The 20,930-nt window shown below is 40.4% G+C and overlaps 1 protein-coding gene across 5 annotated transcripts in view; it reads left to right on the top strand.

Moving 5' to 3' along the window:
* The window catches only part of SPIDR (scaffold protein involved in DNA repair), a 418,420-nt gene that overhangs the window by 384,395 nt on the left and 13,095 nt on the right, over positions 1-20,930 (top strand). For 3 of the 5 annotated variants that reach the window (XR_011995737.1, XM_072729264.1, XM_072729266.1), the window contains 5 exons: positions 204-291; positions 1,202-1,345; positions 1,438-1,497; positions 11,374-11,560; positions 12,257-12,409. Coding sequence is in view for 3 of the 5 variants with exons in the window: in XM_072729264.1 (XP_072585365.1) it covers positions 204-291; positions 1,202-1,345; positions 1,438-1,497; positions 11,374-11,560; positions 12,257-12,409 (632 nt within the window). In the remaining 2 variants the exon portion in view is untranslated. Of the gene's footprint in view, positions 1-203; positions 292-1,201; positions 1,346-1,437; positions 1,498-11,373; positions 11,561-12,253; positions 12,410-20,930 lie in introns of all 5 variants that reach the window. The other 2 variants (XR_011995736.1, XM_072729265.1) reach the window with 1 other exon arrangement.

Below are 20,930 nucleotides of genomic sequence, written 5' to 3' on the forward strand. Positions count from 1 at the left end.
AACAATCGCCTTCCTGTTCTCGGGCAGTTTCAGAGGCCTGTCTGTCTGTGTGACACTGTCTTCACCATCTGAATCACCGTGCTCCCCGAATGGCGTCTCCTTGACATTAGGGATGGTGTTGTCGAGCAAACCTGCATATGCCCAGATCATAAAGCGGCACTTAAGTGATGAATACTATCGTACAACATCGTTTATTTTTCCAGGACAGCGGGGCTTTTCAGTTTGATCGATACCATGTGGCCCCCAGTGATGCCTCTAAAAGCACCTGGCCGTGGCCAAACCTGTGAAGAGGTAAGCCGGCATCTGAGGAACCTCCCCTGGGCACCACCTGCTCTGTGCCAGCTGCTGAGCCAGCCCCACCCCCAGTCCACGTCCCTGAAAAGGGAGGGTTCAGTGACTGAGCCAGGAGGACCGAGATTCACACTTGCTCACCTCCCTCCAAAGTCCGAGCTCTGGCTGCTTTCTCTGCCGCTGCCGCAGTCCATTCTCCTTGAGGTTAATCTATGGCAGAGTTTTTAAACCACAACCTTGCATGTCATCGCAACAATCAGCATCTTAGGCTCGTACTAAATAAGACACAGGATGTTTTCCCCACCACCTCCCAATCACTATTAGAACCAACATTCAATTACCAATTAGAGCACAGACTCACATGACCTAGCAAATAAACTGTGGATATTCATTCAACCACCAGGTGAGCCAGGGATTTCCCTTTTCCTGCTGCATCACATTGTTTATGGTAGTTGCTCGCATGTATTTAAACCGACTGATCAAAATGTGTCCCTTCTCCACCCTGAGTTTTATCCAGTGGCTGACTGGGGGCCGTCTTGTTAGTGTGGTAGCTGACTCCCCAGCAGACCGCTCAAACTATGACTATACCATGCAAGACCAGGAAAATAGTTGTCAAAAGTGCCCATTTCTAGATTATTTAGGGGGAAGAAGTTTCTAAATGGTGTTTTCAATTATACTCTGAAGAATGAATTTTTTTAATGAAGTCTTAAATCCACAGTAAATTCAAAAAGTATAAAAGTTATTATGCTTGTTCCCAGTGATAAACAATATAGTCTATTTCTTCTACAACCTTCCAGAGAAATAGAATGCATCTGTGAGTAAATATCTATGTATTAAAGAGTAGATTTTAAGTGTATTTGAATGTTTTACTAGCATATTCACATTCTGTCTTTGCCTTCATTTTAAACAGGTAAAAACCCATGTGCCTCCTCCTAGCTTCTGTTACATCCTCAGTGCTCATCCCAGTGTGGGACAAATTGATATAATTGAAGGAGACTCTATTTCTAAGCTTTACCAGCCTCCAGTTCCCCACTTCTTAAGAGAAATTCTCCAGGTAACATCTGTGTTTCTAACAGGGTTTTTAATTATTTTTACTGTATTTGTGTGCTTTGTGTGATGTTCTCACCATCTTCGTTGCCTTTCCAGACTGATGATCTTAGTACCCGTTGCACTTTCTACGCCAGAGTAATTTATCAGAGACCACAGGTAATCATTTCCTCTGCCTTTCTCTTTCTGATAATGTATTATAAAGTCATTAAAGGAATAGCCTCTCATAGAAATTAGTGGGGTGCTGAAACAGAAAAGCATTTTAAAAGTCCATTTATGCATGCTCCGTGCTGAGGCAATGAATCCATTCCTTGTGCAGGTGCAGCCTGCCAGCCACTGTGGTAAGTCCTGGGTATGGAACAGTCTAGGCATAGGTCATCCGAAAGGTTCTTAGCCCAGCACTGTGAGTTCCTTTCTGGCACAAGTTGCAGAAAGGAAAGAAAGGAGGTGGAGGAAGGAATCTCCGGATTGAGCTTAGTCCCTTTCAGAACTGATCAACAGAGGAAGCAAGCGCTGCAGCTCCTGGGAGGCCTTGGCAGTGCTGGAGAGCTGCAGCCTGGAAGAGCTGCTTGTCTGCTGCCATCCCACACGACGGATCAGCAAGAAGCAGACGAGAGCTGCTTTTGGCAAGCTGAGCATATGCCATAAGTTCTGCAAGAAAGAAACCCCTGGTTGCCCTTAACTCCAAGAGGAGCATCCCTGCAAATCTGTCACCGGAGGATACCGAACATCCCAACGTTCAACCCTCGTTTTCCTTTTCTCCATTCACCTTTTAGTCATTTGACAATGAACTGGTACCTCTCCTGAGGAATAAGAGAGCGATTGTCAGTCACAGTGCTTCCCATGGGCCACCCCAGAATTTGACTCAACAGGCAGGGGGACAGGCCCTCAGTGAGGATGAGGTCCAGGCACCTGATGGTCTCTTACCTTCCAGCCCTGAAGTGAACTGAAGGCTGACTGCAAACTCCCCCGCCCGCCATCTGCATGACACTCAGTATGTTAAGACATGCTTGGCATCTGGCACGTTCCTATTATTCTAACACACATTCCAGATCGTAGGGCTGTGCCATCAGGCAGTGGTTCACTACGCAGCTACCATATACTCTGCAGATAGAATAGTGTCCTAAGGGGCAATATACCACGAGTTCCTGCCCACAGAGCCTCACCTGCTCACAGCCCCAGCTGGTAGCAGAGGTGGAAAGTAAAAAGAACAGGTGTCAGATACACCATAGCCAAGTCTCAACAATAGAGCAGCCCCAGTGGAGTGGAGCCCTAAGACAGAGAAAGACAGACTGCAGGTCATCTGCCTCACTTGGATGAGGGAACCCTGCCTTGTGGCTGGTTGAAAACCCTAATACCCTTCTGTTCTAAGTTTTCTGCCAAGAAATATGCTTCCAGTGCCATAGGTGCAGCCTGCCCGCAGCTCTGGGGTTCAGTGGGTGTATGTACCAAAGAATTGGTGGTACTTAGGGAGTAGGAGATTGGAACCCAATGGAACAGATGCCTCAATGCACTAAAATTCTCTACCTCCTGTATGCTGCTTTTGTGGGACAGAGAATCACCAGAAACTAATAACTTCCTTGGGGAGAAATGGAAATAAGCTAATTCCTAGGGCCACTGTGTGGTCAGGTCAATCACCTATGTATTCTACAGGGTCAGTTGACTTTAAGAGTGGCACGATGCCTGGGGGGCTCAGATGGTGGAGAGACTGCCTTCAACTGAGGCCCTGATCTCCCGGTCCTGGAATCGCGTCACACATTGGTCTCCCCTCAAGGAGCCTGCTTCTCCCTCTGCCTGTGTCTCTGCCTCTCTGTGTGTCTCTCATGAATAAATAAATAAAATCTATAAAAATAATTGACACAATGAGTCACTGCAAGAACCTGAGTTCTCAAAGAAGATTCAGTTGTATTTCCATTATACAAATGGCTAGGTCATGCAAGGCAAAAACGTATTTTCTTGTATTTAACTTTTTCTTTAAGATTTTATTTTTAAGTAATTTCTACACCCAACCTGGGGCTCTGTCTTACAACCCCAAGATCAAGAGTCACATGCTCTACCAACTGGGCCAGCCAGGCACCCCCTTAAATTTTATTTTGAATAAAATTATTCTAACTTTTTAGATTCATAGGAATTACAGATTCACAGTAGACTGCAAAGAAATATATGGTATCTCCCGTACATCCTCCCCCATCCTAATACCCCATGTCTACACAGCCACTATACAACACCCAAACAAGCCCTGATCTGGTGTTATCATTATAATTATGTTATTTCATGATCATTACACAAATGGAACCATGCAATATAAGTGTTGTTTCCTAAGCCAGTTGCACAAACTACCAAAAACTAGATGTGTAAAACAACAGAAATTTGTCATTTCACACTTCTGGGAGCTAGAAATCTAAAATCAAGGTGTCAGCAGGGCTGTGCTGTCTGTGACAGCTTGTGGGAAAATTCTTGCGTCTTCCAGCTTTTCGCGTTTGCCAGCAATCCTTGACCTTCCTCGGCTCTGTATACACACCGCCCTAGGCACATGGCCATCTTCATCCTGTGTGTCTTCATGTGGTCTTCCCTCTGTGCCTATCAGTGTCCAAGTTTCATTTTTTTATAGGAACAACAGTCATATTGTTGTTGAACATAGGGCCTGCTGTAATGATTTCATCTTGACTTGGTTAAATTTGTAAAGACCTTATTTCCAAATTAGTTCACATTCCAAGGTACTAGAGTTAGGACTTCAATGGATCTTTTTGGAGGAACACAGTTCAACCTATAACAGCTCCTTTGGGAGCTATTTGGTGGTGGTGGTGGTGGTGGTGGTTTTCAACTAATGAAATTCTCTAGAGATTCATCCAGAGAACTAATGATGTTAAACGTCCTTTTGTATGTTTATTTGTCATCTGTATCTTTGGTGAGAGGTGTATTCCTGTGTTTTGCCCATTTTCTGTTTGGATTATTTCTTTGTTTACTGGTGAATTTTGAAAGTTCTTTACTCTGTATACAGTCTTTGTCAGATATGTATTTTACAAATATTTCTCAGGGTCTGTACTTTTTCTCTTCGTCCTTTCAACAGGGATTTTATTTTATTTTATTTTTTATTTATTTATTATTATTATTTTTTTTACGATAGTCACAGAGAGAGAGAGAGGCAGAGACACAGGCAGAGGGAGAAGCAGGCTCCATGCACCGGGAGCCTGACGTGGGACTCGATCCCGGGTCTCCAGGATCGTGCCCTGAGCCAAAGGCAGGCGCCAAACCGCTGCACCACCCAGGGATCCCTTTTCAACAGGGATTATGCAGAACACAGTTTTTCATTTTTATGCAGTCAAATCTATTAACTTTCCATCTTATAGATCATGCGTTTGTCATAAAGTTTAAGGCACTCAAAGCTTTTTGCCTATCTAGGTCCCAAAGTTTATCTTTTATGTTCTTTTCTAGAAGATTTGTAATTTGACATTTGGGTCCATGCTGTATTTTGAGTTGGTTTTTGTATAAATTGTGTAGTTTAGGTCAAGGTTCCCCCCCCCTTTTTTTTTTCTATGAATGTCTGGTTGTTCCAGCAACCAGATAGGCTATCCTTCCTCCATTGAATTGCTTTTGCAACTTTGTCAAAATTAATTGGGCATTTTTGTGGGGAAGAGATTTATTTTTAATAAAATTTTAGCAATTGTATTGGTATCACTGCTTTGAATTAATTGGTTATTTGTGTCTTTTTACAGAGGATATTATTTGTTACGGGTTGTGTTCATAACCCCAATGGTAAAGATAATTCAATAGCTAATTTCAAAAGAAACTAGTCCATTTGGCTCATCAAGAGATTTAAAAGGAGATAGTAAGCCAAATCCAAGGTATTTAGAAAGAGTATCTAAAATCTTTGAAGATTGTCAGAAAAACTCCCAACTGCATGTAATCTTGTAGAACTTTGCCCTTCCTGGAATATACCATTTTTTAAAATGTGATTTTGCTAATTGTTCCTCCAAAATCATTTATACCTCTACAGTCCAATACAGTATCATGCACTGCACTTAGTTATCATCTCTCTTTCTTCTTCAAATGGAATATTTCTGCATCTTTGTGTATCTTCTGTGACCTTGACAGTTTTTAAGAATAGAGACCAATGCTTAAATAGGATATCTCTCCATTTAGATTTGCTAGATATCATCCTTGTCAGGAATACCACATAAAAATACTGTCTTCATATCAGAAGGCACACAGTTGATTTGTCCCAGCCCTGTGATATTTTATCAATTAATTAAGATGGTATTTTCTAATATGCTCAACCTCACTCACCATCAGGGAAATACAAGGGTTTCCCAGGCAAATCGTTGGCCCCATTTGGATCTACTGAATCCTAAACCCTGACCAAGGGGAAAGGGCAAAATGCCATTAAAATGAACTTTAGGGATCCCTGGGTGGCGCAGCGGTTTAGCGCCTGCCTTTGGCCCAGGGCGCGATCCTGGAGACCCGGGATTGAATCCCACGTCGGGCTCCCGGTGCATGGAGCCTGCTTCTCCCTCTGCCTATGTCTCTGCCTGTCTCTCTCTGAGTGTGTGACTATCATAAATATATAAAAATTTTTTAAAAAAAAGAAAAAAATAAAATAAAATGAACTTTAAAAGGCATTACAACTTTTACAGATAAAATTATAATGAAAAATAAAGAATAAAAGAAAGATGATTACTAGAGTTAAGATGACACAGTAGTATGGGGACACTGACTTTGCCTCATTCTTGAAACAACATCCAACTACTTTGAACAATCAGGAATACAATCTGAGGATTAAGAAAACAATCTGCACAGTCAGAGGGAGAGAATGTGGCAGATGCAGGCTTATCATTTTATGTTTGTCTGTTTGCATTTTTGTTCCTTTTCTAGTGTCTTGGATCTGCCTTTTCTTTTTCTTCTTCTTCTTTTTTTTTTTCCTTTCCAAGGCTTATCTTGACTAACAAATCAAAGCACATTGAGTTAAAGGTCCAAACATTCCCCACTACAAGCAAGAACGAACACTGTAGAAGACAGATCAGTGGGAAAATACAACCAAAACACACATCACAGAGTACATAGTATACACCAGAGACACTTCCTGAAGTTTTTGTTGTTGTTGTTGTTGTACTTGTTATTGTTGTTTTTGTCAGTTTTTTTCTTTTTCTTTTTCTTTCTTCCTTTCTTTTCTGGATAAATGATGAGACAGAGAAATTCACCCCAAAAGAAAGAGCAGGAGGTAGAATTCACTACCACAGATCTAATCAATGGGGATCTAAGTGAGATGTCTGAACTAGAATTTAAAATAACAATTATAAAGATACTAGCTGTGGTTGCCTAGGGGGCTCAGTTGGTTAAGCATCTACCTTCACCTCAGATCATGATCCCAGAGTCCTGGGATCAAGTTCTGTATCAGGCTCCGTGCTCAGCAGAGAGCCTACTTTTCCCTCTTCCTCTGCTTGCCACTCCCCCTACTTGTGCTCACTCTTTATCTCTCTGTCAAAAAAATAAATAAAATCTTTTAAAAAAAAGAAAGATACTAGCTGGACTTGAAAAGAGCATAGGAGACACTAGAGAATCCCTTACTATAAAGATAAAACAACTAAAATCTAGTCAAGCTGAAATTGAAAATGCTATTGCAGAGAGATACAGACCCAAGAGGAAGCCATAAAAATGAGGATGAATGATTCAGAAGAGAGAATCCGTGATACAGAAGATAAAATGATGGAAAATAAGGACCTGGAACAAACCTATTAAATCATGAAGGGAGACTTAGACAAATCAGTAATTCCATAAAACAAAAATAATATCAGCATTATATAATGGGGTCCCAGAAGATGAGGAGTGGAAGAAAGAGGCAGAAGTTTCATTTGAACAAAATATAGCTCAGAACTTACCTAATGTGAGGAAGGAAACAGGCATTCAAGTGCAAGAGGCACACAGAACCCCACTCAAAATCAACAAAAATAGATCAGCATCTCAACATATTACAGTGGAGCTTCCAAATTTTAAAGATAAAGAGAAAATCCTAAAGTGCCTTGGGAGAAGAGGACCTTAACCTACAAGGGTAGACACGTAAGTCCAGCAGCAGACCTAGCAGGCCAGAAAAAACTGGCATGACATAGTCAATGTGCTAAATGGGAAAAATACACAGGCAAAAATAGGGTATCCAGCAAGGCTGTTATTCAGAATGGAAGTAGAGATAGTTTCCAGAAAGAAAGGAAGGAAGGAAGGAAGGAAGGAAGGAAGGAAGGAAGGAGGGAGGGAGGGAGGGAGGGAGGGAGGGAGGGAGGGAGGGAGGGAAGTAAAGAAAAGAAAAGAAAAGAAAAGAAAAGGAAAAAAAGAAGAAAAGAAAAAAGAAAAGAAAGAAAGAAAGAATGAATGAATGAATGAATTTGTGAGCACTAAATGAGCCCTGCAAGAAATATTAAAGGGATCCTTTGAGCAAAGACAGAGCCCAGAAGTAAAGACCAGAAAAAAACACAGACAGTCCATGGGAACAGTGACTTTACAGGTAATATGATGGCACTAAATTCATATTTTTTTCAATAATTACCCTGAATGTAAATGGACTAAATGCTCCAATCAAAGTACATAAGGTATCAGAATGGATTAAAAAAATAAGACCCATCAATATGCTGCTTACAGGAAATTCATTTTAGACCCAAAGACAACTCCAGATTGAAAGTGAGGGGGTAGAGAACCATTTATCATGCTAATGGACGTCAAAAGAAAGCTGGAGTAGCAATCCTTACATCCAACAGACTATAATAAGAGATGAAGAAAGATCATAATAAAAGCGTCTATCCAACAAGATCTAACAATCATAAATATTTATACCTCTAACATGCAAACAGCCAAATATAAAAACCAAATACTAACAAAATTAAAGAAATTCATTGATAATCCTACAATAATAGTAGGGGACTTTAACACCCCAATTATACCAATGGACAGATCATCCAAGCAGAATATCAACAAGGAAACAAGGGCTTTGAATGACACACCAGAGCAGATGGACTTGACAGATATATTCGGAGCATTTCATCACATGCAGCAGAATCCACCTTCTTCTCAAGTGCATATGGAACATTCCCCAGTAGATCACATACTTGGTCACAAATCAGTTTTCAACTGGTGCAAAAAGATTGAAATCATACCATGCATATTTTCAGACTACAAGGATGTAAAGCTTGAAGTCAACCACAAGAAAAATTTGGAAGGGCCACAAATACATGGAGGTTAAAGAACATCCTATTAAAGAATGAATGGGTCAACCAGGAAATTAAAGAATTTTAAAAATACATGGAAACAAATGAAAGTAAAAACATGACAGTTCAGAACCTTTGGTATGCAGCAAAGGCAGTCCTAAGATGAACCTATATAGCAATATAGTCCTTTGTCAAGAAACAAGAAAAGTCTCAAATAATAACCTAACCTTACACCTAGCGGAGCTGGAAAAAGAACAATAGGTAAAGCCTAAATCCAGCAGGAGAAGAGAAATAATAAAGATTAGAGCAGAAGTCAATGATATAGAAATCAAAACAATGGTAGAACAGATCAACAAAACTAGGAGCCAGATCTCTGAAAGAATTAGTAAGATCGATAAACCCCTAGACAGACTTCTCCAGAAGAAAAGAGAAAGGACCCAAATCAAGAAAATCATGAATGAAGGAGAGATCACAGCCAACATGAAAGAAATACAAATAATTATGAGACAGTATTATGAGCAATGATATGCCAACAAATTAGGCAATCTGGAAGAAATGGATGCATTCCTATAAACATAAACTACCAAAACTGAAACAGGAAGAAACAGAAAACCTGAACAGACCCATAACCAGCAAGGATATTGAAGCAGTCATCAAAAACCAAGAGTCCGGGGCCAAATGGCTTCCCAGCAGAATTCTACCAAACATTTAAGGAATTAACACCTATTCTTCTGAAACTGTTTCAAAAAATAGAAATGGAAGGAAAACTTGCCAAACTTTTTCTATGAGGCCAGCATTAACTGGATCCCAAAACTAGGACAAAGACCTCACCAAAAAACGGAGAATTACAGACCAGTATCCCTGATGAACAAGACAAGGAAAGAACCATAAGATTCTCTCAACTGATACACAAAAAGCATTTGACAAAATACAGCATCCTTTCTCAATTAAAACTCCCCAAAGTGTAGGGATAGCAGGAACATACTTCAATGTCATAAAAGCCAAAAGACGAATATCATCCTCAGTGGGGAAAAACTGAGGGCTTTTCCCCTAAGGTCAGGAACACGACAAGGGTGTCCACTCTTAACCACTGTTTTTCTACATAGTACCACAAGTCCTAGTCTCAGCAATCACACAACCAAAAAAATAAAAAGCATTCAAAGCGGCAAAAGAAGTTAAACTCTCCCTCTTTGCAGATGACATATTCTCTGTAGAAAACCCAAAAGACTCCACCCCAAGATTGCTAGAGCTCATACAGCAATTCAGCAATGTGGCAGGATACAAAATCAATGCCTGGAAACCAGTGGCATTTCTGTACACTAACAATGAGACTGAAGAAGGAGAAATCAAGGAATCGATCCCATTAACAATTGCACCAAAAATCACAAGATACCTAGGAATAATAAACCTAACCAAAGGGGTAAAAGATCTGTACTCAGAAAACTCTAGAATACTTATGAAAGAAATTGAGGAAGACACAAAGAAAAAGAAAAACATTCCATGCTCATGGATTGGAAGAACAAATATATTGGGATATTTCAGCCATCAAAAAGAGTGAAATCTTACCATTCACAGTGTTGTGGAGCTAGAGGGCATTGTGTTAAGTAAAATAAGTCAGTCAGAGAAAGACAAATATATGATTTCTTAAATTCATATGTGGAATTTAAGAAAAAAAACATAGGGGAAGAGAAGGAAAAATAGAATAAGAGGAAAACAGAGGGAGGCAAACCATAAGAGACTCTCAAGTGGCGGAAAGAAACTGAGGGTTGCTGGAAGGGAGGCGGGTGGGGTGATAGGGTAATTGGGTGATGGGCGTTAAAGAGGCACTTGATGTAATGAGCATTGGGTCTTACATGCAGCTGATGAATCACTAAATTCTGCCCCTGAAACTAATACTACCATGTATGTTAACAAAATTGAATTTAAATTAAAAAAAGAAAAAGCACTTTTAAAAAATTTTTAAAAACTGTTGCAGATACAACAGATATTTTTTTAGCTGCTTTATATAACAGCACTATACAAAGTCTGAAGACAATTAAGTATTCCTATCTCAATCAGTTTGGGCTGCTATAGCAAAATACCGTACACTGAGTGGCTTAAACTGCACCGGCTTATTTCTCACAAATCTGGAGTATGGAAGTCTGAGAGCACAGGGGCGAACGTGGTCAGGTTCTTAGTGAGGACCCTCTTGATTTTCAACAGGATATGTCCCTGTATCCTGACAATGTGGAGAGCGGAGAGAGGAAACAAACTTTGTCATGTCCTAGGACATTAATCCCGTCACGAGGGCTCCATCCTTGTGGCCTAATTACCTCCCAAAGCCCACCTACCATTCCCATCACATTGGAAGTTAGGACTTCAACCTATGATTTGGGGATTTGGAAGGGATATAAACGTTCAATTCATGAGAGTCACTGATCCTTAGGAAACTTACATCTAACAGGACAGAAGAATGTGTAAGGACTAAATATAAAACAGTATGGTAATTAATATTCTAGGTATGGGAATGTGAGATCTACAGGAAAGCAACATTGTCCTCTCCCTGAGTAGTTCAAGGACAAGTCCAGTAGTGCCAGGAGAGGGCGGATTGTATCCCAGGGAAGGAACCCTTTAAACAGGTGCAGGGTAAGGACTCTCGGGGCACAGCCATGTCGGTGGGGGCTGTTGACTAAGATATGCAGAGTCTCTTGCATATTTGGAAGTATTTGTTGGAACGATATCTAAAATTCTTAGTAACAATCATCTAACATTATTACTTTAAAAAATGTAATAAAAGAATGGTATTAAGGTTAATAGACTTGACTGTGCCTTTGAATTGTAGCTAAGCAGTTTGTTTCCTCTGCAGCAAACGGAGATTTGGCTGATGGTGACCGATGTCACCCTACAAATGCAAGATGAGAATAACTCTGACCTCCCCAAAACCGTGCCAGTCTGTGTGGCTCCCTCATGTGTGCTGAGCCAGGAAGTCCGGGAAGCGCTTACCGAGGCTGCCCCTCACTGCTTTCTCTTCAGGGACGCTCTCCGAACCCAGGGTATGCTTTCTTCTTCTTTATAGCTCTGACCCCGGGGTGGCTGATGGATGCCACGAAATGACATTGGGGCTTGTAGATGCCTCTGACTTACTCTAGGACTGCTGGTCCCTTCATGAAGCCAACCATGGACCTGGCACGTGGAGTGGAAGAGACCCGTGGTACCGGACTTTGGCTTTCACTGGCCCCTGTCACGGCCACCCGGACAGAACCAGAGCGCTGGCAGTGCTAACACCTCCAGTGAAAGATGCCATTGGTCAGTCAAGGCTTATCCCTTGATGGCACACTTTACGGGTGCAGAAGCTGCTTGACGCCGTTGCCTGGAACATCACTTTTTAAAACAAAAAGCTGGAAATTATACATATACACTTAGCTCTTTTCTTCCCAGGAATCAGTAGAAGCCTGGCCAAACTATATATTTTTATTTTATTTTGTTGAGGTTTAATTTGCGTACCACAAACTTCACCTTTCCAAAATGATTTTGAATGTAGTTTTGTGTGGTTTTCCAGCTTAGCACAACGGTGAGTGTAGGACTGCTTTCCCTGCAGTGCATGTGTCACTGGATACAGTGGGTGGGCCCTAAGCCTGTGCCCTCTGCCCACCCCGCCTGCAGGAGGGTGGCAAAGGGCACTGTCTTTACTGGCAGGAGACCTCTTCTTCCTTCAGTGCTTCAATAATCTGAAGTGTCTCTTTTAGCAGGTCGATTTGTTTGTGTTGAACGAAGTGTCCTCCTGCTTCAGAAGCCCCTTCTGGGTGTGGACTCTGGCGCTCACTCCTGTGAACTGACTGGCCCCGTAAAGCTCAGTGAACTGGATTCTATCACTCAGGTCAACTCTATTTGCTGCCTTCAAGGTGGGTAGTCAATCCTGGTGGAAATGATGTTTATATATTTTTAAATATCACACTTCATATTCACTTAACTCATTTATTCCACGAGTTTTTATGTCTGACACATTCCAGACTTTGGAGACCCAAGAAACAAAGTCAGGAGAGGTTCTTGCCTCTCAGACGCACACTGTGTACAGCAGGAGCTCAGTGAGCTTGCACATAATCAAGTACAGAGCCTCAGTGTTCCGGCTGCTGCTCCACGTGCTGGTTGCTGGGACCACACTGTGCTCTCCCGAAGGACAGGAGCCTGTGCTGAGATCTGAAGGGTGGGAAGTAGCCAATTAGGGAAGGAGTCCCTACTGCTTAACAAGGAGAATGTCTGTCTGATAGGGAAAGAATAGGACATATAAGGGCTGCTGTCAGGGCAGAGTGGGGGGCACCAGAGTCCAGGAGAGGGTGGGAAAGGCATGTGGATGGAGGGAGTGACTGCACGGGGGGGAGGGGGGGGTGCGGGGGGTGGCCCTGGCAGACGCATACTCGGTCGTTGACAGAGGGGTGGCCCTGGCAGACGCATACTCGGTCGTTGACAGAGGCCAGCGCTCCAGGTTTTGTCTCTGCAAAGCAGAGTGGAAGGGCGAGGGCCTTGGATAGTGACCAGTGGGAGGCCAAGCACCCGTCCCACGGTGTAGACCAGGGAGGAGGCAAAGTAAATCTGGAAGTGGGTTTAGTTGGAGGAAACTGACAGGCTGCATAATGAATTCAGTACAGAGGGATCAAGACATAGATGGAGGGTGAGAACCTACGTGATGACCTCTGAGATCTGGTACTTTGTAAAACACGGTATCCTGTCACTTGCTTTCCTGACTCAGTACTCTAGCAGGATGTCCAGCCAGGTGTGTAGGTAAAGATGTTACTCAGGTCGTAATAGTTGTATCACGTTCCCTCCTGTGAATAAACGGTCTTTGTGCTGATAGAGATCCACATGTTCCTCTCTTTCTGCAATTATAGACAAGGCTGAAATAAACATCCTTCATGTAATCCCTACTGATTTCTTTGCAGGAAGATTTCAGGGTCTTAGGATTCATATTTTTTTAATCAACTTTATTGAGATATAACGTGCATCATTACAATGCACTCATTTAAAATGTTTTAGTATATTCACAAAGTGTGCTACCATCACTATAATCTAATTTAAAACTGTGGTGGGGCACCTGGCTGGCTCAGTTGGTTTGATCTCAGGTTGTGACTTTGAGCGCACACTGGGTGTAGAGATTACTGTAAAAAAAAAAAAAGCATTAAAAAATTCTCATCATCCCCCAAAATAAACTTCATGCCCATTGTCAGCCACTCCCCATTATTTCTCCTATCCCAGCCTTTACCCTGGTCTTAGGGAAGTATTGATCTACTTTCTGTCTTTATAGATTCACTTTTTCTGGATATTTCACATACACTGACTCATATATATGTTTCATGCTGGGCTGCTTTTACTTGGCATAATGTTTTCAAAGTTATCCACGATATACCACGTATCAGCACTTCATTTCTTTTTTCGGCTGAATATTTCGTCGTATGGATACACCACATCTTGTTTTATCCATTCATCAGTTAATGGGCACTGGGTTGTTTCCACTTTTTGGAAAATGGTTGTAAATGGTGCTGCTGTGGATATTTGTGGACTAGCTTTTGTTTCAACAACCTGTTTTCAAATTTTGGATATATATCTAGGAGTGGAATTGCTGGGTCATATGGGAAACCCTATGCTTAGCCTTTTGAAGAAATGTGTTTTCCAAAGTGGCTACACTATTAGTGTATCCTTAGTATTATAAGATATTAAGTTAATTTCCAAACAGTGTACAAAAATTCACATTTCCAAAAGTAATTTCTAAGAGGGCCTATTTCCTTCAGCCTTGCCCACTACTAGATTCCTGAATCTTTTTATGATTTTTATGATCAGCAAAAACTATGATTCCACTTTTGTTGTTTAATTAACATTCTTCTACCCACTTGTGAGATTAAGCACTCGGCCATTGTGTTCAGGCCATTTGGATTTCTCTTTTGTGCATCTTCTTTTAATGTTAGTGCCAAAAGATAACTAAGATCGTGATTTGAAGTGAGAAATGAGAGCAGCATAGCCTAGTGGTCCTGAAGAAAGCAGACTCTGACAAATCACCTGTCATCTGGGTCTTCCATTTTCTCATGTGTAACACAGGGCTTAATAGAATCCACCTTTAAGCATTGTTGAAGATTAAATAAGATAATGCTCCTAGGCTTTGGGGGCTTGGGATACTCACAGACTAACGGAGAAGGATGACATCTCAGTGCTGCCATTGTCATAGACCGTGGAGGAGGGCTGGCTGAGGGCTGGAGCCAGAGAGGCAGTAGGTGGGTGGGTTTGGTACTGTTAGGATTTGTCGACCAGAGTGGTGAAGGCCTTCCAGACAGATGAAGGCCATATGGAAAACCCACACAGATGCCAGGGGCAGTTGTCAAAGCTTTCTGTGCTGGAGGAGGCAGGGCCCTCTTGGGATGGAGCTGGCTTTGTCTTGTTCTGCTATTCCTGGCCATGCTAAGGAGGTTGTGTGATCAATTTGTTGTCTTAAATAAACAATTCTGTCAGCATCAGAGATAGACTCTGGTACAAAGCTGGATTGGTTACTGACAGGCCGTTTGGAAGTGTGCAGGGAAGGAAGGGCTGAGCAGACTGTGGGGTTTCCAGGAACCGGCCCTGCTGGGCCCCTGGGCACAGGCTGTGAGGACAGCACACAGTGTAGACTCATGCCCTGCAGCAGATGTGCTGCACTCCTGTCCTTGTTACTGCCCAGAGCCTGCTGCCGCTTGCAGGTCTCCACCATCTCCAGAGGCCTCCCTTCTATCTTCATTCTCCTGACTGGTTGCTACCTGTTCTTCTCTCACCCCTCACCTCTCTCAGAACGCAGGACTCAGAAAAGAGAGAAGGGTGTAGGAACAGCCTCCCAAGCAATGTAGCCTCTGCCCTACATTTGAGAGGGACCACCACCCACCCATACTGCTTAAGCTGTATGGGACCTTGGGGCACCTGGGTGGCTCAGTCAGCTGAGCATCTGACTCTTGGTGTTGGTGCAGGTTGTGATCTCATGGGTCATGGGGTTGCTTTGGCTTGGTGCTCAATGCTTGGTACTCTGCTTGAGATTCTCTCCCTCTGCCCTCTCACGTGTGTGTGCTCGCTCTCGCTCTCTCTCCCTCTCTCTCTCTCTCTCTCTCTCAAATAAATATATAAATCAATCAATCAGTTAATCTTTAAAAAAAGCTATATGGGACCCTGTTGTTATAAGACCATAAGAATCGCTACCACCTGTAGCACTGTATTATGAGAAAATATCTACCTGAAGAGCTTGGCTTCTAAAGGAGGATTTGAAAACCAACCCATTATCCATAACCTGTGAGTGTCACAGAGATGCAAAAAAAGGAAAACGTGTAGATTCTTATGAGGAAAGAGAGACTTGATTTTTCTAGTTTCTGAAGAGCATCATATTTAAAAAAAAAAAAAGATTCATAGGTGGGATTTCCAAAACATAAACTTAACCATTTTATAAATTGTTAAAATATCCATACTACCCAAAGCAATCTAAAGATTTAATGTAATCTGTCTAAATACCAAGAACATTTTTTTACAGAACTAGAAAAAATTCTCCTGTAATTTGTGTGGAACCACAAAAGACCCCAAATAGCCAAAGCAATCTTGATAAAGAAGAACAAAGCTGTAGGTATCACAATCCCAGCTGTAGGTATTTGTAGATATACTACAAAGCTGTACTAATCTAACACAAAAGACTAGCACAAAAATATACACATAGATCAAGAGAACAGAATAGAAAGTCCAGAAATAAATTCGTGCCTACATGTTCAGTTACCTATGACAAAGGAGGCAAGAACACACAGTGGGGAAAAGACTCTCTCTTTAACAAATGGTGTTGGGAAAACTGGACGGCTACATGCAAAAGGATGAAATTGGACCTCTTTCTTACATCACACACAAAAATAAATTCAAATGGATTGAAGACCTAAATGTGAGACCTGGAACCATAAAACTAGGAAGAAGAAAATATGGGAAATAATTTCTTTGACATTGGTCATAGCAACATTTTTCTAGATCGGTCTTTTCAGGCAAGGGAATCAAAAGATAAAATAAACTATTGGGACTACACCACAATAAAAATCTTTTGTGCAACAAAGGAAACCATCAACAAAAAAGGCAATGGGAGAAGATATTTGCAAATGATATATCCAATAAGGGGTTAATATCCAGAATATATAAAGAACTTCTATAACTCCACACCAAAAAACCACAAATAACCCAGTTAAAAAAATGATCAGAGGACCTGAATAGACATTTTTCCAAAGGAGACATCCACATGAAAAGATGCTCAACATCACAGGGAAATGCAAATCAAAACCACAATGAGATATCACATTATACTTGTCAGAATGGCTAAAATCAGAAGTATGAGAGGTAACAAGTGCTGGTGAGGATGTGGGGAAAAAGCAACTCTTGTGCACTGTTGGTGGGAATGCAAATTGGTGTAGCCACTGTGGTTCCTCAAATTACAGGTGCCCGTGTGGCTCAGTTGGTTAAGTGCCTACCTCCTGATTTTGGCTGAGGTCATGTTCTTGGGGTCATGCCCATGTTGGGCTCTTTGCTCAGTGGCGAGTCTGCTTGAGATTCTCTCCCTCTCCTTCTGCCCCTCCTCCCACCCACGCGTATGCTCACTCTCCCTCTCTGTCTCTCCCTCCCTAAAAAGAAATAAATCTTTTTAAAAAATTAAAAATAGAATTACCATATGATCCAGTAATTCCACTATTGGGTATTCATCCAAAGAAAGCAAAAACACTAGTTCGAAGAAATAGATGCACCTCTATGTTTACTGCATATTATTTACAATAGCCAAGATATGGAAGTAACCCAAGTGTCAATTGATAGATGAATGGATAAAGAAGATAGATGATAGATAGATAGATGATAGATAGGTAGATAGATAGATAGATAATGTATGTACATATATATATATATACACACACACACACACATATATATGCATAGTGGAATATTACTCAGACATACAAAAGAATGAAATCTTGCCATTTGTAACATGGGTGGACCTAGAGGGTATAATGTTAGGCAAAATAAGTCATTTAGAGAAAGACATAACATATGATTTCATTCATACACAGAATCTAGAAAACAAAACAAATGAACAAAGAAAAAAAGAGATTAAAAAAAACAGACTTTTGGGATCCCTGGGTGGCGCAGCGGTTTGGCGCCTGCCTTTGGCCCAGGGCGCGATCCTGGAGACCCGGGATCGAATCCCACGTCGGGCTCCCGGTGCATGGAGCCTGCTTCTCCCTCTGCCTGTGTCTCTGCCTCTCTCTCTATCTCTCTGTGACTATCGTAAATAAATAAAAATTAAAAAAAAAAAATTTAAAAAAAACAGACTTTTAAATACAGAGAATAAACTGGTGGTTGCCAGAGGGGAGGTGAGTGGGGCACAAGTGAAATAGATAAAGAAGATCAAGAGTACATTTATCTTTATGAACATTTAGTAACATATAGAATGTTGAATCATTATATTGTACACCTGAAATTAATGTAACATATAAGTTAATTATGCTTCAATAAAAAACAAAACAATACAGGGATGTCTGGGTGGCTCAGTAGTTGGGCGTCTGCCTTTGGCTCAGGGCAAAATCCTGGAGTCCCAGGATCGATTCCCACGTCAGGCTCCCTGCATGGAGCCTGCTTCTCCCTCTGCCTGTGTCTGCCTCTCTCTGTCTTTCTCTGTATCTCATGAATAAATAAATAAAATCTTTAAAAAAAAAACACACACACATTTTAAAGTGAGCAGTTCAGTGGCATTCAGTATATTCACAAGGTTGTGCAGCTACCTCCTATTTTATATTTTGTCTTTTGACATCTCAATGGCTTTGAAAATGAACTTGCATTCTATGTTTTTAATAACAGCTTAATTGAGATATAATTCACATACTGTGAAAATCACCCTTATAAAGTCTACAACTCTGTGGGTTTTAGTGTATTCATGCAGTTGTGCAAGTATCCCCACTAACTAGTTCCAGAATATTTTTATGACTCCAAAGAAACCTCAGGTCCATTAGCAGACATCCCTCACCAATCTACTTTCTGCGTCTATGGATTTGCTTTTTCTGGACAATTCATTTGAACAGAGTCATGTATGTTCTTTTGTATCTGGCTGCTTTCATATAGCAGAACATTTTCAAGATTCAAACAGGTTGCAATATTTATCAGCACTTCATTCCTTTTTGTAACTTAATAGTCCATCATGTGGACATACCAAGTTTTGTCTATCCATTTACCAATTGATGTCTGTTTTTGATATTATGGACAATCTGAGTAGTATTAGTTCTCCAACTTTGTCCTTTTTCAATATTGTCTTGACTATCTAGGGATTCTTTTTTCCTTCCATATAAACTTTAAAATTAGTTGCTGGGTATCCATAGAATAATTTGCTGGGATTTTGATTGGGATTGTGTTGAATCTGTAGATGATTTTAGGAAAAATTTATATCTTTTATTTTTAAGATTTTATTTATTTGAGAGAGAGAGAGAGAGAAAGCAGGGGAGGAGCAGAGGGAAAGGGACAAGGGAACTCCAAGATGAGCACAGAGCCCGACTCAGGGGCTCGATCCCATGACCCTGAGATCATGACCTGAGCTGAAACCAAGAGGCAAATGCTTAACCAGCTGAGCCACCCAGGTGCCCTGGAAAAAAATATGTATCTGAACACTGTTGAGTCCTTCTACCCCTGAACAAGGATATCTCTCTATTAATTAAGATTTGACTTCTTTCGGCAGAGTGTATTAGAAGTTTTCTTCATATAGACCTTGTACATACTTTGTTACATTTGCATCTAAGTATTTTACTTATTTTAGTGTCGATATAAATGGTGTTATGTTTTAAGATTTATTTATTAGATTTAATTCAGTGCTCCCTACACAAGGCTTCTTTATTGGTTTATTCTACCTGTAGGTTTTTCTATGTGTTCTTTACCAAATTGAGGAAGCTCTTCTCTGTTCCTGGATTGCTGACAGTTTTTATTATGCCTGGATGTTGGATTTTGTCAAACTGTTTTTCTGTATCTGTTGATATGATCATATGATTTTCTTCTTTAGTCCATTAATATGATAAATTGATTGATTATTTGATTTTTTTAAAAGAGTGAACCAGCCTTGTATACCTGGAATAAATCCCACGTTTGGTCATGGTACATTTTTTTATATAGTAGGATTAAATTTGCTGATATTTTGTTAAGCACTTTGCATCTATGTTCATGAGAGGTGTTATTCTGTAGTTTTCCTTTTATGTAATGTCTTTATCTGGTTTTGTATGAGGTTGAGGCTGTCCTCATAGAGTGAGTTTAGGGTGTATTCCTTATGCTTCTATTTTCTGGAGAGACTGTAGAGAATTAGTATAATTTCTTCCTTAAACGTTTGTTAGAATTTGCCAGTGAACTCTTCTGGGCCTGGTGCTTCCCATTTTAGAAGATATGAATTATTGATTCAATTTCTTTAATAAATATAAGCCTATTGAGATCATCTGTTTCTTGTGTGAGTTTTAGTAGATTGTGTGTTTCAAGGATTGTGTATTTCAGTTGGTCCATTTCACATAATTTAGCAAATTTGGGCTGATAGAGTTGTTCATAACATTCTTTTATTGTCTATTTCATGTCCTTGGAATCAGTAACAATGGCTTCTCTTTCATTTATGATAGAAATAATTTGTTTTCTCTTTTTTTTTTTTTTTCTTAATTAGCCCACCTGGAAGTTTATCAATTTTTACTGATCTTTTGAAGGAATCAACTTTTGAGTTTCTTGAATATCTCTATTGATTTTGTGGTTTTGATTTTATTGATTTCTGCTCTACTTTTCATTATAGCTTATATTCTCCTTGTTTTGGTTTTAATTTGCTTCTCTTTTTCTTTTTTCCTAAGATGAAAGCTTAGCTTATTGATCTTAGATATCTTCTCATATATGCATACAGTGCTATAAATTCCTAAGCACTGTTTTTGCAGTTTTGATGCATTTCTATTTTTATTTAGTACAAAGTATTTTAAACTTTCTCTTGAGATTTATTCTTTGACCCATGTGTTACTTAGAAGTATATTATTTAATCTCCAATTATTTGAGAGTTTTTCAGCTTTCTGTTACTGACTTCTGTTTAATTTCATTATGGTATAAGAGCCTACTTAGTATGATTTCTGTGTGATTTCTACACTTGTAATTGTGTTTTATGCCCCACTTTGTGGTCTATCATGATGGATGTTCCATGTTAACTTGAGAAGAATGTTTATTTTGCTGTCATTGGATGGCATATTCTATAAACGTCAGTTAGATCCAATTGATTGATGGTGCTTTTCAGTTCAACTGTATCTTTATCATTTAACCTTTTCTGACTTTGGATCTGTCAGTCATTTATAGAAACTTACTGTTGTCTCAAAGAATAGTAAATAGGGATCCCTGGGTGGCGCAGCGGTTTGG

This window comes from Vulpes vulpes, chromosome 12, assembly GCF_048418805.1.
Source record: "Vulpes vulpes isolate BD-2025 chromosome 12, VulVul3, whole genome shotgun sequence".
NCBI classification, from domain to species: Eukaryota; Metazoa; Chordata; class Mammalia; order Carnivora; family Canidae; genus Vulpes; species Vulpes vulpes.